Here is a 17,074-nt window from a genome sequence, read left to right on the forward strand (position 1 = left end):
TTTCCTAGTCAGGGAATCAGGGTAACATACTTAACCAAGACATTATCACCCTGAGAAGATAATCTCTGAAAAGAAGCAACACTTCTAGCTGAGTGAGCTGAAATTCGAAGAGGCGAAGATAAGCACGAGAAATTGCATCCTTCACCAAATGCATCATCCTTTGTTTCAAAGTGGCAACACACTTGTTGCAGCCACCAAAACAAACAAACAACTGATGAGATTTACGCCACTGCGTAATAGCTCATTCTCCAGTGACTCAGAGGGCGGAGGAGAAAATGACTGTGAATTAAGTGGAAGAAGCTTAGGTATGTAACTTGGCTTTGGTCGCAACAAAACCTTCACAAGAGCAAAATCTTTTCCGAATTAATTCTCAGATAAGGCCTGGACAACAACACAACCGCACTGCGTTTCAGATCTCCGTCCACACTACACGACCGAATATGCACGTCACATAACCATTCATGCACACTGGGCATGCGAGATTGCACGTACAAGTGTAAAAAGGAAATTGGTTGTTCACTCTGCAGTTGGTTGCTATTCACAGACCAGCCGGTACAACAATGAGTATGATGGCCAGGAAAAGCAAAGATGCCTTTGTGAGGACAGATGAGAGGTGGAATTGTTTTCTCAGAGTAACAAACGACTACACTGTCATTGAGGCTGGTCTGTTATTGTCTTCTGGTAGCGTAATGGTAATATGGTAGGGGCTTAACGAATCAGGGAAGGATATGCAATGATCTAGAAGACCCAATCAGGGAGTGAATGTGGGCAGCCACGCCTTCATTTTCAAAAGTCTCCATTTTTGTCCGTCTACACTGAAATGCAACCCCAGAGTTTCCAAACTAAAACGGTGTCTGCAGCATTTCCATTTTCGAGGGGCGAAAACTCCGGACCCAGGCATAACCCCAGCAAAAGTTATGCGTTTTAAAATAAAAACACGCTAGTGAAAACGTAGCCTAAGGTTACTCAAACAATAACATGGAGACAGAACTGCAAGTTTAGCTGACTTTGTGGTCCTTTATTAGCACGTTTTGCGTTTACATGCACAATTTTTGTTTCAATCAGACTGAATTAATTCCGATTGATGAATCCGAACGTAGTGTTTACATGAACGCTTAACGTGATCGGGTTTAGGTGCGCGTTTAAATGTCACAAGCTTCAAAACAGAATAGATTTTTTGACTTGCGCACACTGCACAAATATAAAGAGTTTCCTGCTGTTTCCTGCTATTTTCCTACATTGGTTATTTTTTTTGTTTTAAACAGCAGACTTAATATTTATCCATTTCTGGTAATAATTTGGAGACAATGAGCATATGAACCGTTGTGCCGAGCTGCTTATATTTATAACGCTGTAAAAATGCCCCTCCCCGCGCCCAAATCCAGTCGTCTGTGGATGAGAATCTGAAACAAGGACTGGTGGGACGTTGTCCTGCTCCACTTCACAGACGTAGAGTGAAAGGAGAATTTAAGAATGACCGGACATTTATATGACACTTAAGGGGCCATTCACATATCACGTCTAAAAACACGTGGAAGGCCCGGCTACACCGCTGTCTCCTTCTTTCCAAAGTGCTTGCGCTTCCAAACAACAGCTCATTCCGTGCGTCATACATCTTTACGCTATTTCAACGTCATTGCACAATGCACATGCGCAGTCCTTTCAGTTTCGGTTTTCAATCTGATTAAGTGTTTACATGTTCTCTCGATCAGATTAGAAAAGGAATAAACCACCCCTTTCAATCAGATCGAAATTTCATTCGGATCGAGCTCAATCGGATTGATTAAGGTGTTGATGTCACGGGGTGACTAAAAACGGAACCTTATGTGTGGAAGTTGTGTACGGGGAGCGCTTCCGGCGTAACACGAGGCCGGTTCCGGGAAAACACGGAAGCAGCGAGAAACAATGGAAGAGAGCTGATGAGTGCGATTGAGCGCGATTGCTGTCAGCTGCGCAGCGGGAAAGATCTTGAAGGGGCGATTGGACTGAGTGGCAGATAAAAGAAGCGAGACGGCATGCAAGAGGGGAGGCAGGAGGAGAGAGGAGATGTGAGGCACGCAGCACGTGAGCGGCCGCGGATGCGGATGCGGAGGGAGCCCGCGAGAGAGCAAGAACGAGAGAGACAGAGAAAACTTCGGCTGGATTGCGGGTGGAAGCCTTGGTTGCACCGTGAGTCTGTTGAATTGCAGTTTTATTGTGGAAATGAGCACGAGTGGAACCTTGCAGTGTGTGGTGGATATGCGAGTGTGGGAATTGTTTCTGCTGTTCACTCGCAGTCACAGCTGTTCATCAACCTCTTCTCTGCCTGAACCTGCTGCATTGGTGGAACACCATTTTAACCTCCTCTCTGCCTGAGCCCCGTGAGTGTACAGCTGCACTGGTGAAATACTATTAACCTCATTCCTCTCTCTGTCCTGGTGCTGAGATACGCGAAGAGCTCGCTGAAGAAGAGAACGCGGAAGCTGTGAATTATGTTCATTCCTCTCTCTGTCTGAAGGTGCTGAGATACGCGAAGAGAACGCTGAAGAAGAGAATGCGGAAGCTGTGAATTATGTTCATTCCTCTCTCTGTCCGAAGGTGCTGAGATACGTGAAGAGATACATGAAGAAGAGAACGCGGAAGCTGGGAATTATGTTCATTCCTCTCTCTGTCCGAAGGTGTTGAGATACACGAAGAGAACGCTGAAGAAGAGACTTTTTAAGATTTGTTTTTATTATTTAATAAAGAGTATATTTATTTTGAATTCTGTGTCTGCCTTTCCCTTCGTGTCCACGGCCAGCTCCTCAGGGGCGGCACGCAAGCGAAGGGGTGGGCGGCCCGCTGGCGCTCCACCCCGACCTGTGACATTTACATGAATGCTTTTCAGTCCGATTGAGTCGTCAATCTGATTACTGACCGATTATTTGGTTGCATGTAAACGTAGCCCTTGAGCAGTTAAAATCTGCATTTTTTAACACTGCAGCTGCCTACATGCGCAAGAGGCAAGCTATTATTAGAGAAATTGGCAACTGTTTACACTTATACGTGAATGCCCAGTGTGCATGAATGGTCCTGTGACATGCGTTTTTTGGTCAATTGGGTGGATGGAGATCTTTTCTGAAACACGGTGGAAACACCAGTATGGATGAGGATCGTTTTCATTTTAAAATACTGTGCTAAATCGAAAATGCACTAGTGTGGACATAGCCCAAGACTATAGATAAGTTCCAAAAAGGAACACAAGCAGTACGAAAAGGCTTCACCCTTGTCATGCCATGTGTAGCAGGATGCAGTTGTCTGGCTCATGCCTCCCGAAGTGACACTTAGTTTGCTGTGCTATGAGTGGTTCTGGGCAGGTAACTCTGAGCCAATCGCGATGGCTAAACCCCTTTATAAACCGGGACTTTTCTTTTGACAAGTGATGTCACCGGTACGCGACTTGTTGTCCTGTCTACATGCCCAGCGACCTGATGTCTGCCTTGGTTATTTGTTTACCGTAGCGCCGCAGGTATGGTTAGCTTCATTTCTCTTTCCACTCGTTGACTTCATACCTTGGGCTTATATGGAATGTTTCGTGCTACAGCTTTCACCAGCTGAGTGTGCACCCTGCTATCAGTGATCAGAGCTCAGGGCCTGTGACGCTACGCTGTTAATCATAGGTATGTTGCTATACTGAGTAATAGTTGAATGGTTAATGTGGGATATATTTGTAAATGGACATCCTGTGCATTTTAGGGAGTGCTATTTAACCGGGGGTGCGGCCGCCAGTTGGCTATTTATTGTGTTTATTTATTTATTTTGAACTCTTGTATGGAGGCCTTTTCTTGCTGCTGATATCCAAGAGGATTGGCCAAATTGTGATTTCTTTTGTTTGAACTTTTTATGTGATTTGTCCACACTGACTGAAGAACTTGAAGTGGTTGATCCATAGGGCAATTTTGTCCCATTGTTGTGGATGGGTTATGATGTTTTGTCCATGTTTAATTGTTTATTTTGATTTAATGTGTGATTGTGAGTCTCTGTTCATATTGTTAACTCCAGTACCACCTTGGGCTTTGGAACGGGTGGCTTATTAGACATTGTTTATTGTAACCTTTGTGTGTGTAATTTTGTTTAACTTCCACGTGTCTGTCCTTTGTCCAGGTGCTGAGAACTGCCAGTGGGAGCAGTGCCCCTTGCGGTGGCGGGTCCCTTGGTGTGTGCTGTGGCTGCGTGTTCACCAAGTGTGGTCATTTCTCTTGCGGTGTGTGTGTGTGAAATTTGACACGTGTGATTGGGGTGTTTTTCATGGATGCTCATTGCTCGAGCCACTAGCCTCCCACTGGTAAGATTCCGCCCTATTGCCCTCCTCTCTCGTGTGTGTGTGCGTTGCGAATAGAGTATAGTGAGTGGAGTGAATATTGTGTGTGTATTCATTGAGTTTAAAAGTTAAAATAAAAATTCTATTTTTGTACTGGACCACTTTATCTGGCTATCCATCAACGAACTTGAGTGCCTGGTTGAACAAAATACTTAATTCTTTGGGTGAAAGTCCCATCGTGGCGTAGTCTGCTAACTGCCTGGGCCTAAGCCCTGAAATGTGTATTAATTGTGCCACACATGCATGAAACAGGAGATAAATGAATGCTTCCCTAAAGAAACACCATAAACTGTCAGAAGATCATGGGCAGAACTTTACACTTCCATCAGTGGTTTTATGTGATTGCGTTCTCACGCTGATTTGCCCTGTTTAGTAAATCTGGCCCCTAGAGTCAAAAACTTGGGATATTTCTGAGGTAAAACCAGAGCCTCCTGAATGCTGACCATTGTGAGGAGGACTCCATTTAGTGGATAGCACACCCATTTTATATTGTTTACCTGCCCTCTTCATATATATAAAAAAAAAGTTTTAGAAAAACAATGCAGGTCAGGAAGCCTTGGCTACCATCTTCAGATATATGGTCTTTAGAGGGTGCGAATGCTCAATCCAGTGAGGCCGGTGACCCCAGTTCTTCTTGGGGGAGTCCAGACACCTTCTCTGCTCCCCTTAAGGATGCTCCTGAGAGCTGAAGCGGGATCGGCTCACAGGCACAGCAAACTCTTGAGCCCGTCTGGAAAACTTATCGATGTCAGCATTCACTGCGTTGCTTTAAAGCCCCAATTGAGCAACAGGAGAATCCAGCAGAAAGGACTTCTTTCTCAGGTATCTTTGAGGTTCAACCACAAATGTCTCTCAGACACCACCAACCCTGCCATTGAACAACCAGTGGCATGAGCCACAAGCTTAGTTAATCAGAGCAACAAGTCATTTGCTGGTCTGAGCTCCTTGACTACCTCAGGAGTTAAGCAAGCCTCTTCATCCTTATTCTTCATGACATCAGCTTGGTACATCTGCAATACTGCTATAGCATGCAGTGCCACATCCGCCTGATTATCAGCCATAAATGACTTACCAATCAGTAGAAAGAACATAATTTCCAACCAAAAGACAAGCAAGCTTCCAGTCTTTGGCATAGTTCTTGTGTAAACTCCACTGAGAAATACACTGCACTGTCTGGCGAAAACAAGAAAGAAAGGGAGAAATCCATCTTCTCGTTCTCTATAGTCTCTATAGCCTCAAGCTCAACATCAGATCCCCAGAATCCTGGGTAACACCTCACACCCAATAGTGTGAACTAGTGTGACAAACTTATACTGTTACATTTATATAGCGCTTTTCTAGGTAGGCTACCTACTCAAAGCACTTTACATATGGAAGGTGTAATCTTCTCAACCGCCACCAATGTCCAGCATCCACCAGGATGATGCGACGGCAGCCATATTACGCCAGAACGCCCACAACACAACAGCTTATTGGTGGAGAGGAGACAGAGTGATGAAGCCAATCAGTATATATGGGGATGATTAGGAGGCCATGATGGAAAGAGGCCAATTGGCAAATTTGGCCACAATGCCAGGGTTAAATTATTATTATTATTATTATTTTTACAACAAAAATGAATCACCACTGAGCTTACTTAAGCTGGACTGTGACACTATTTTCTTCTGGAAACAAACTTTGTTGTATTATTTTCCTGTTATCTCTGTAAAGCTGCGTTGAAACAATCTGTGTTGTTAAAAGCACTATATAAATAAAGGTGACTTGACTTAAACCCCTATTCTTTTTCCAAAGGACATCCTGGGATTTTTAATGACCACAGACGTCAGGACCTCGGTTTAACGTCTCATCTGAAGGATGGTGCTCTTTGACAGTATAGTGTCCCCATCACTATACAGGGGAGTTAGGACCCAAACAGACCACAGGGTGAGCGCCCTCTGCTGGCCTTACTAACACCTCCTCCAGCAGCAACCTAGTTTTTCCCAGGAGTCTCCCATTCAGGTACTGACCAGACTCAGCCCTGCTTAGCTTCAGTGGGCAACCAGTCTTACAGGGTGGCAAAGGATGGCTGATTTTCCTCGTTTACTCATAAAGAAGGTAAGTCTCGAACAAAACACTTTTAGGGCTCTATTTTAACGACCTGAAACGCAACTATCAAATGCAAAATGCAAGTAACTTTGTGGGCGGATCTCGGGCACTGTTGCTATTATACCGGCGGGATAAATGACTCTTGCGCCCCACTGAAAACGCGCCTCTGACTTTAGACTAGGTTTCTCAGTTATTTTCTGGAACTGCAAAATAGCACCAGGGAACGTTTGCACCGGAACACGCCTTCTCTTTTCGCTGAGCCGCCCCCAGGAGCGCAAGTTCATTCCCTAATTTACCGACGTGCGTCTGTGGAGGGAAAAGTCCGCTGTGCGTCTGGTGAGAAATAGGAATGATACATGCGTCGGTGTACAAGATCAATTGTGCTGGGTGCAAGATAGAGCCCTTAAAGTCATTGCAATGTGAGCAATTCAAAGAGCTGTTAAGAGCGCCTTAAGCATGACGAACACCCAAGCACTTAACACTCTTTACGTGTGTCCTTACTCGTGTTTAATTTCCTGAATAAGAAACATCTGAGGAGTGAACACATGTCCTGTGGGCACTAGCACCATTAGTCAATGAATTGGTGTGATTCTATTTAGGCTTCAGGGATTCATTGCACTTGGAGGGTGTTCTCATAGCATCAGCTACTGACGAAGCATCAAAAGCATTTGTAAAGGGTGTAATAAAATGTTTCAATGTGAACATCAATAGTTCAGAATCAGTTCACCGCCACACCATCAGATGGCACCTGAGCGCTCCTGTGAAGCACACTATAGAGACTAGCTTTCTCCCGGGTGCGATCTCAGAAGTAAACTGATAGTCTAGACGGATTTTTGAAAAATGGCCTTCTATAAGAAGTGAGGAGCATTTATGGGTACAAGTCGGGAACCGGCCTACCTTACATATTTCAAGGGTGCTGAGTCCAAAAAAACTGGTTCCCAAGCGAAATTTTGAGTTTTTTACCTTGTAATTTGCATATCAAAATGGCCGCTAAATTGCCTATCTTGCTCAGTCGTTGGGCCATTTTCCCCTAGTTTTTTTGTAAGTAGGCAATCAGGATGAGGAAATTAAGTTTCTAGATTGATAGTCAAGGGTCAGAGCAAAGATATAATGGAGGCTCACTGCCTTTTTTATGTATATATATATGCAAAATACCAACTTTTAAGGTGAAATTAAGCATTATTTGTGTAATGTCATACATATTCAATCAATATCACTCTTAAATGTTCCCAGTGTATATATGATATGTGATGTATTCCATATTACATAATAACTAAGAAAAACACCATTGCAAGTTTTTTTATGCAAATTAAGGCGAGACACTACAGGTGAATAGGGTAACATTTTTAACTAGCAGATATCACCATGAAACTTTCACAGTTGAATACCTACATTAAGATGAGAAACAAAATGTATTACAAGTTTTCTGTAATTTAATGTTTAAATTTGCAAATTAGGCCATATCTAATCAAATATGCACTAATTTGCATAGATTTAAAACAACGAAATCTGAGTATTGGATAAAGCCAGGTTAAAAAAAATTTCATTGTGTTCACATATTAGATGGGGAAAAAAAATACAGAGGGATTTATGGATATCTACTTTTGTTATCCTGTAAATCAGAAAATACTGTCAATAGCCTTAAAAAAATGATTTTCGCCATGTTTTTTGGAATAAAATGTTATATAAATCAGGCTAGGAATAATATATTTACAAATCCCTCTGTAAATGTCTTCATAATATAACATAATATAACTATAACTAGGTACAAGTACAAAAGTTTGGTGTATAGGTGCTACTGAAGTGGAGCGTCATCCATGTGGTTTCCTTAGTCTGCTTCCGAAGCATTCACCAGCCCCAAGCAAAACACAAACAAGACGGAAAACAAAAACACCAAAGAATCGACGACGAAAGTTAGGCTTTAATGCTCCAACAGAGTACTCCAAAGAGGTACATCCAAACACAACTACACATAGACGAGACTCAACACGAAACACAAACTGATCTGAACTTAAGTAGTTAGAGGATAATGAGACATGAACACCTGAACACAACACACACCTGAACTGAGTAATGAATCAAATTAACAACCATGAAGATAAGCTAACCAAGGTGAAAACACAAACAGAGTCCATGTGGAGAAAACTAAAAATAAACAAAACCAGATAACCCTGAAAGGAATACAGCTTTCATGTATTATGTGCTCTATTTATTGCTTTTTATGGCAAATTTATAAGTAAAAATAATAAAATTATATCATTGTGTTAATTCTTTTTTGTAGTTTTTGTATTATTATTCTATTAAAATGAATGAACTATCTATTAAATATGACATGAATATGAGAACAAGTGAACAAGTTATTTATTTTCATTATACCATATAAAGCTATTATCGTCATTATTTTATAAGGTGTAAAATAGTTATTTCTGGCACACACAAATTCCGTCATCTTAAGCTGCTCACTCAATTTCATTTCTCTTTTCTCCATAAAGTACATGTGCCATTCACTAAAATGAACAATAGGGGTGTAAATCGGACAGTTCATCACGATACGATACGATATCGATTCTCTCAGCCAGTGATACGATATTTTCCGATACTTAAAAAAAATTCCACGATACGATTCGATTCGATTCAGGGCTATGTCGATCGATTAATCGATATTAAGGGTGTACTCACACTAGCCAGTTTGAACCGTGCCCGAGTGCGTTTGACCACCAAAGCGCGGTTCGTTTGACTAGTGTGAGTGCTCCGAACCGTGCCCGGGCGCGGCTCGATTAGCCGGCCCTGGCCCGCTTGGAAGAGGTGGGCCAGAGCACGGTTCAGTTGGACTCGGGCGCGGTTCGCATGCAGTGTGAGCGCTAACCGTGCTGGAGCACGGAACAGGACGCGTGACGTCGGGAACTGTAGTCCGTAATCAAAGCCGCAAAGTCCTTGCTGCACTTCAGCTGGTACCTTGCAAACCTCCTCATACGAGCAGCACGATTACGTGAAAATTTTCGAGCCACAAAGGCGATAGATCTGTTTAACAACAGGCTGTGAGAGGGCTGTGGACCAAACGACTCAAAATTATCCACAAAGTAAACAGAGCGATGGACTCCATTGTGTTCAGTGAGAGCGCCGCTCTTCCTGTTTATTCCGAAACCGTTGTACCATAATGACGTAAGCGTGCTCCGGCACGAATGCTGAAACCCTATGTGAGTGCAGGCCAGAGGGGGAGTGGGGAGTGGGGAGTGGGGAGTGGGGAGGGGGTACAATCGTACTCGGGCCCGGTTCATGGCAACCGTGCCTAGTGTGAGTACACCCTTAGATATTATGTTCACATAACCAGTTACGTTTTTATTAACTCACAAATGCAATCAAAATATATAACATGAACGTTTAATTAAACTCTTTGAAAATTGCACACCCTCTCCCAATTGGGACATTTATAACAGAAGTGGTCATTTGCAAGTACTCCGTTCTTGTTCATTTTCACAAATCATGTTTTTTATTATGAAAATCAATGAAAACTACTATTTGATAGAAGACTATAGTGGGCCACACATGGTTGCTGCTACTACATACAATATGGGAGAAAGGGTTTGAGGTTAGAGAAAATATTTTTTGAAACATTGTCCCAAATGTCCAAGGCTTCTGAGAGGGGGGTGTAAAACGTCTCGGTTACATATGTAACCCTCGTTCCCTGAGTAGGGAACGGAGACGTTACATCATGACGACGAATGGGGTTTTGCTTAGAAAGCCTCTCATCTTCGAGAAATAAAACGAGCCACTGGCAAAGAAATGCCATGGGTCTGCGGAATTTGCATTGCGTAACTCTGCCTTACCTCATGGGTATATAAGGAAGAATGCTGGCACCATGCAGATATGTTTCTTCGCCGAGGAGCGGCAACGTACACTTTCAGGGTAGAGGGAGACTGCCTTCGGCCCAACCCTTCTTGCAGGAAGGAAAGCACGACACTGATCGGGCATTTTCTGGGGTCTTCTCTGCGAGAAGAGCACCAGGTGACGAAGAGGTTCCACTTCAACGCGTAGGCATGTCTCGTGGACGATGCTCTAGCGGAATTGATGGTAGCCACTACCGCTGGTGGTTGGGTACTCAAACCTGCCTCGTCCCATCCAGGAGCCACACGTGAAGGTTCCAAAGATCGGGATGAGGGTGCCATAGGGTGCACCGTCCCTGATAAAGCAGGTCGTTCCTCAGAGGGATTGGCCAAGGAGGTGCTGTCGAGAGGAGGACTAGTTTGGAGAACCAGGTCCGGTTGTGTCAATGAGGGGCAACCAAAATTACCTTCTTCCTGTCCTCCCTGAGCTTGCACAGGGTCTGTGCAAGAAGGCTCACTGGGGGAAATGCATACTTGCAAAGGCCCCGCGGCCAGCTGTGCACCAGTGTGTCCGTGCCGCAATGGGACGAGTCGTGGGAGGCAAACAGGTCTACCTGTGCGTCCCCGAACTGATCCCAAATCAGCTGAACTGTCTTTGGATGGAGTCTCCATTCTCCAGGGAGAGGCTGAAGCCACGAAAGCACGTGAGCATCTTGAACGGAAGCCTGTGAAGGGATCGGTTGAAGACGTGCAGGTCCAGTATTGGCCGTAACCCACCGTTTTTTTTCGGTACAATGAAGTAAGGGCTGTAGAACCCGGACTTCATTTCGGCTGGAGGGACAATCTCGACTGCACCTTTCGCCAGTAACAGGGGCATTGCCACCCACCATAGTGTAACGGACTCCCAGGAGGCGAGGAGGAGATTGTGCGAACTGAATCGCATAGCCGAGCCTGGTGGTTCTCTCAACCCAGCGGGACAGGTTGGGAAACTCTAGCCAGGCTCCCAAGAACTGAACCAGCGGGGTCATGGGAACCACAGACGTACCCTCGGTAGGGCAGCGAGGTGGAATGTACGGTTCGGACGTGGGCGGCGTAGCGACCCGGTGTGGGGGCACGGTCATTGCCGCATCCTGACAGAGGAGGCCAGGGAAGGACCAGTATTCCACGGGGGCGTGCTCTGACAGAGGTCTGGTGACAGAGGGGGACAAGAGTGGCGAGGCAGAGCGTCGCACACTGCCATCCATGGCCTCTTGGGGCTCGGAGGAAGGGGCATCAGTTCTTAGAAAAAAGATTCTCCCCCGGCCATCCACCGGGGGAAGGAGTGGTCCTGCTACCAGCTCCTGAGAAGAACTGAGCCCTAATTCCAAGCTGCCCATCTTAGGAGTGCTGCTTAGCCTGGCGTTTTGGCCGGCTAAGGGGCGGAGACGGACAGTTCCGTCCTCCTGCTTGGGGCCGGTGAAGGCTTCGGAAGCAGACTAAGGAAACCACATGGATGACGCTCCACTTCAGTAGCACCTATACACCAAACTTTCCAGTCTTGTACCTAGTTATATTATGAAGACATTTACAGAGGGATTTGTAAATATATTATTCCTAGCCTGATTTATATAACATTTTATTCCAAAAAACATGACGAAAATCATTTTTTTAAGGCTATTGACAGTATTTTCTGATTTACAGGATAACAAAAGTAGATATCCATAAATCCCTCTGTATTTTTTTTTCCATCTAATATGTGAACACAATGAAAAAATCATTTTTAACCTGGCTTTATCCAATACTCAGATTTCGTTGTTTTAAATATATGCAAATTAGTGCACATTTGATTAGATATAGCCTAATTTGCATATTTAAACATTAAATTACAGAAAACTTGTAATACATTTTTTTCTCATCTTAATGTAGGTAATCAACTGTGAAAGTTTCATGGTGATATCTGCTAGTTAAAAATGTTACCCTATTCACCTGTAGTGTCTCGCCTTAATTTGCATAAAAAATGAAATCTCAGACAACTTGCAATGGTGTTTTTCTTAGTTATTATGTAATATGGAATACATCACATATCATATATACACTGGGAACATTTAAGAGTGATATTGATTGAATATGTATGTCGGCCTTAAAAAATGACAAATAATGCTTAATTTCACCTTAAAAGTTGGTATTTTGCATAAATATACATAAAAAAGGCAATGAGCCTCCATTATATCTTTGCTCTGACCCTTGACTATCGATCTAGAAACTTAATTTCCTCATCCTGATTGCCTACTTACAAAAAAAATAGGGGAAAATGGTCCAACGACTGAGCAAGATAGGCAATTTGGCGGCCATTTTGATATGCAAATTAGAAGGTAAAAAACTCAAAATTTCGCTTGGGAACCAGTTTTTTTGGACTCAGCACCCTTGAAATATGTAAGATAGGCCGGTTCCCGACTTGTACCCATAAATGCTCCTCACTTTCACTTTTTGGGCACTTCCCATCTAGACTATGATGCGCCAAGGGAACAACACTCATTTTGTCGGTAACACTTTAGAATACTGTTCCTTCATTAATGAATAATTACACAGGAACAAACGAGTAACGTATTATTAACATTCTAGTAACTATTAACTAACAAGAAACTCTTATTAACAAATTAGTAAGTAATCGCGCTTAGATGAATGTAGTATTTCATTATTAGCTAATCAATAACTACTATTTTTTTCATTCCTCTCATTATTACTGTTATTATTATTATTATTAGTAGTAGTAGTAGTAGTAGTAGTATGGTTGTTTCTATTTTTCATCAATATTTTGTAAACAGGATGGAATGAGAGGCATGTAGCCAATGACAAAAATAATGCGTACTGTGCTGGATGCTGTAAAGAAATTAAAAGTAAAAAAGTGCCTGAGTTTGTCACAGAAAAAAAAATAGAAAACTGTGGCAAATAAACACAAAACTGGTTGTCATTTTCCTCATCCTTTTCAGAGAGTGCAACAACTAGAATCCTCACATTACTGTACATGGCCTACAGCATAATGTTTTTTTGTTTTTGTAATTATCTTTGCAGCCCTGGAATATCAGGATTTTTTTCCACAAATAAATTACTATTGTCACCCCAGTCTGTCTGTGTTGTCTTAGTTTCCCCTTCACGGACTCTTAGTTCACATTCAGTCAGTCACGTTTGACGTTACGTCGATACTGATGTATTGGGGTCTCGTCTGGGAGCCCAATCACCTCCAAGTGGTAACAAAATGAGAGTCCTGAGAGTCAGCTGATGCAAGCTTGACTAATGTGACCTGCCAGAACTGATGCCACGCTTGATTTCATTCATGTTTTGCTTCGGAGCCGAACGGTGTTCATCGCTCATTTCCAGATCACCTTCACAGAAGAGTGCAAATTTTCTAAAGAAAATTAAGAGAACAAAACAGCAATTTTCATAGCTATTAGGAGTTCACCTTCGAAGGCGCATTCCAGCAGCATTATTTCAGTTTTTATTGCAATTAGACAGCGCTGCATTCGTCCCTGGGCGCTTCAGCTACAAGTGCAGTTTTCCTAAAAGAGAAGCACGGGCGATCAGCATCTTTTTCAAGATGTCTTTTCCATTCATTTGTTCATTTGATTGGATGTCGATTGCTGCATCGGGGATTGGGTTTTTGTCCTCTGCAGAGGATGAGGAAGTGGAGTTGCCCCCCTCCGGGGTTGTAGCTCGTTCTGAATCGGATTCAGAGCTGACGGCCATGCTTTCCTGTTCTGCCGTGGGCATTGTGTCCTGAGCGCTCGCGGTTGGATGATTGGTTCCTGGGTGCAGCGCAATTCACAGCCGCACACCGCCCCAGTGCCTTTCTTCGCGCATGAGGAGGTTCAGAAGAAGTGGAAGGAACCTTTTACTGCCCAAAGCCGTTCTTCTTCCTCTTCCACTCTCACTAACCTCGATTGTGGGGCCACCAAGGGTTACGTGGATGTTCCACCATGCAATTACGGTGCAAATTGAAAAGTGCCGCCACCTGGCTGAATCATCCGTGCCTCCCGTCCAAGGCGGGTAAGACGACGCCAGCTCTGGCTGCTAAGGTTTACTCTGCCGACCTGACAGGCCGCCTTCACTCTGCATGCCGTGGCCATCCTGCAGGTCCATCAGGCAAAAGATCTCAAACAGCCGGGGGTAGTTGTTGGTAGTGAGAAGGGTAGTTCTGAGCCGGGGTTGTTGCAGGAACTGCGCACGGCGACTGACATTGCCCTCTGCCCGGCAATGAAAGTCACGCCGCAGTCCCTCGGCCAGACGATGTCCACTCTGGTGGTCCAGGAGCGTCATCTCTGGTTAGACCTGGCTGAGATGAAGGACGCCGACAAAGTTTGCTTTCTCGACGCCCCTATCTCCCAGGCCGGCCTCTTCGGCGACACTGTCGAGGATGGAGACGGAGGCCATAAAGTACATATTGCCCCGGTGTTGCACTTTCACCAAGTCACCGCGATTTTACAGTCCGTATTTCATAGTACCCAAGAAAAGTGAGGGGGTTACGGCCAATCTTTGATCTCTGCGTGTCTTGAATCGGGCCCTGCACAAGCTCCCGTTCAAGATGCTCACGCAGAAATGCATCCTTCATGTGCGTTCGCCCCCAGGATTGGTTTGCAGCGATCGACCTGAAGGATGCGTACTTTCATGTCTCGACACAGACCGTTTCTAAGCTTTGCGTTCGAAGGTCAGCATATCAGTACAAGGTCCTACCCTTTGGGTTGTCCCTGTCTCCACGTGTCTTTACCAAGGTCGTGGAAGCTGACCTTGCACTACTCAGGGAGGTGGGCATTCACATCCTCAACTCTCTCGGCTCAACCTGGCCCAGTCCCGAGATCAGTTATGCGAACACAAGGACTTGGTGCTCAGTCACCTCACCCCTCTGGGGCTTCGGGTCAACTGGGAGAAGAGCAAGCTCTCCCCTGTGCAGAGCATCTCTTATCTCGGTGTGGAGTGGGACTCGGTCAACATGACAGCAAGTCTCTCCAGCGAGCGTGCACAGTCAGTGCTGAACTGCCTGAATATGTTCAGGCGGAAGACAACAGTTCCACTGAAGCAATTTCATAGGCTTCTGGGGCATATGGCATCCGCAGCCTCGGTCATTTTATTAAAGGCTGTTTGTACCTGAATCAACATCTGTGTGTGCATTCCTGCTACAAACTGTGACAACTATATGTAAAGGCAAGGGAAAAAAAAGGATTGCAGCATTTCTGATTCTTTCTTGTTACATATGCTTCACAGTTTTTTATTATTTGTTTTGGTACTGATTTTACAAGGTTTGAACCTCTTAGTATAAAAATCCAAACTGATCAATGTAAAATGCTGTATTTGATTCTGTTTGTCTTCCTTCACATGCATCTCTAATTTAAACATTGCAGAATTACCGTTCACCATCTCAGAGTCAGTCAGCTGTCTTTTAAAAATCAGCATCCTTAGAAACATTTTGAACATCATAGAACCTCAGTGGAGAAAGGCATCTAAATATACATCATATACATAATTCACCTGCTATATTGCTAAAAGTACCTGATTTTTCATATCAACAAAAAAAATATACCAGGATAACCTGGCTTCTCTTGAGACTGCCCTGCTTCACGTCATTGTAATGATATGCTAAAACCTGCCCTCAAGTTGATCTGATTGGTTCATGGTAGTTTGTGATGTCAGAAACACCAGCGATTTCAAACCGTGTTTTTGAGGCTGTATTTGGTTCACTGCAGTTTAAAGGAGAAAATACTCAGCAAAGGTGTTGACTTATTTATTTACACATGGTTTGTCTTAAAGCATATTAAACACACCACATAGACATATAAACTACATTAAAAGCTGGATTTTCTCCAAAGGGGGACTTGATTGGTGATGCATTAAACATAATCAAGGAGTCCTGTCATTTATGTCCTCTAATTCAATTATAAAATAAACTTCTCTTTCGGATTTAACCTTGTTTACTTCTTCACAGCAGAAGTGGGCAAAGGGTTGATAGATGAATCATTTCAGACAGAATGTATTGCTTGAATCCTCCAATTCAATTACCAGGGTTCCTGTGCCAGTTGCTGGAGCTTCACCTGCACACAAGCACAGACATCAGAAAAAGGCCAGCAATAATTCTCCTCTTAAAAAAGGACACACAAATTACCATCATTATCCAACGCCAAAATGATAGCTCTGTATTTGCCATCTTTGACTAAGGGAGATTCTCTATCCATAAGGCTCCTGACTTTAATAACTCCAGTGTCTGGAGTAACACTCAGCCATCCGGCAGGATCAGTGCCAATTTTATACCTGGAAGGAACCAAACATACAGGTTAAAACTAGAAATGTTCAGCAAGAACAACTTTAGTCTTGCCTGTGTAATGGATTTTTTAATGAATCAAGTTTAATTAATCAATTAACATTTGTTTTTCATGCAGGAACGACATTCATATGCTTTTAAATGTTTCCAAACTCTTTGAGTTGTCGATTTGGAGACGCCTCAGGTAGTAAAATCAATTGGGTGTCGTTTTGGAGACACCCCAGATAGTTAGGTTTAGAAAAAAATCTACCACACCTGGTAGTTTAAAATCTTTTGAAGTTCAAAGGATATACAGGCATGCTATGATATGAATTCTGCGTATGAGAGATTTGACATTGGAAGGGATATAGGCCTTGATAGGTAGATAGTTGCTACGGTGGTTCTCAGACAGCAACACAGTGTCGGCACAGACCCGGCTCACATCTGTGGAATCCTCATGTACCAAATGCCGGATCGGGGCAGACACTATCTTGCTGTCTGGATTCTTAGTGGTTACTAGTGCTAGAGAGGCTGTTTGACCAAAAAACTAAACAAAAAACA

General features: G+C 43.7%; 1 protein-coding gene across 1 annotated transcript in view; it reads right to left on the reverse strand.

Annotated features, from left to right (window-relative positions):
• LOC308686014 (uncharacterized protein) overlaps positions 1 to 17,074 on the reverse strand; it is a 101,928-nt gene that overhangs the window by 7,957 nt on the left and 76,897 nt on the right. Inside the window, 6 exon segments of the mRNA XM_081358232.1 lie at positions 11,104 to 11,436; positions 13,529 to 13,610; positions 13,800 to 14,030; positions 14,316 to 14,543; positions 16,254 to 16,307; positions 16,379 to 16,524. Of these exon segments, the coding sequence (XP_081214358.1) occupies positions 11,104 to 11,436; positions 13,529 to 13,610; positions 13,800 to 14,030; positions 14,316 to 14,543; positions 16,254 to 16,307; positions 16,379 to 16,524 (1,074 nt within the window).

The sequence above is a fragment of the Scardinius erythrophthalmus genome (assembly GCF_964197995.2).
Source record: "Scardinius erythrophthalmus genome assembly, chromosome: 2".
Lineage (NCBI taxonomy): Eukaryota > Metazoa > Chordata > Actinopteri > Cypriniformes > Leuciscidae > Scardinius > Scardinius erythrophthalmus.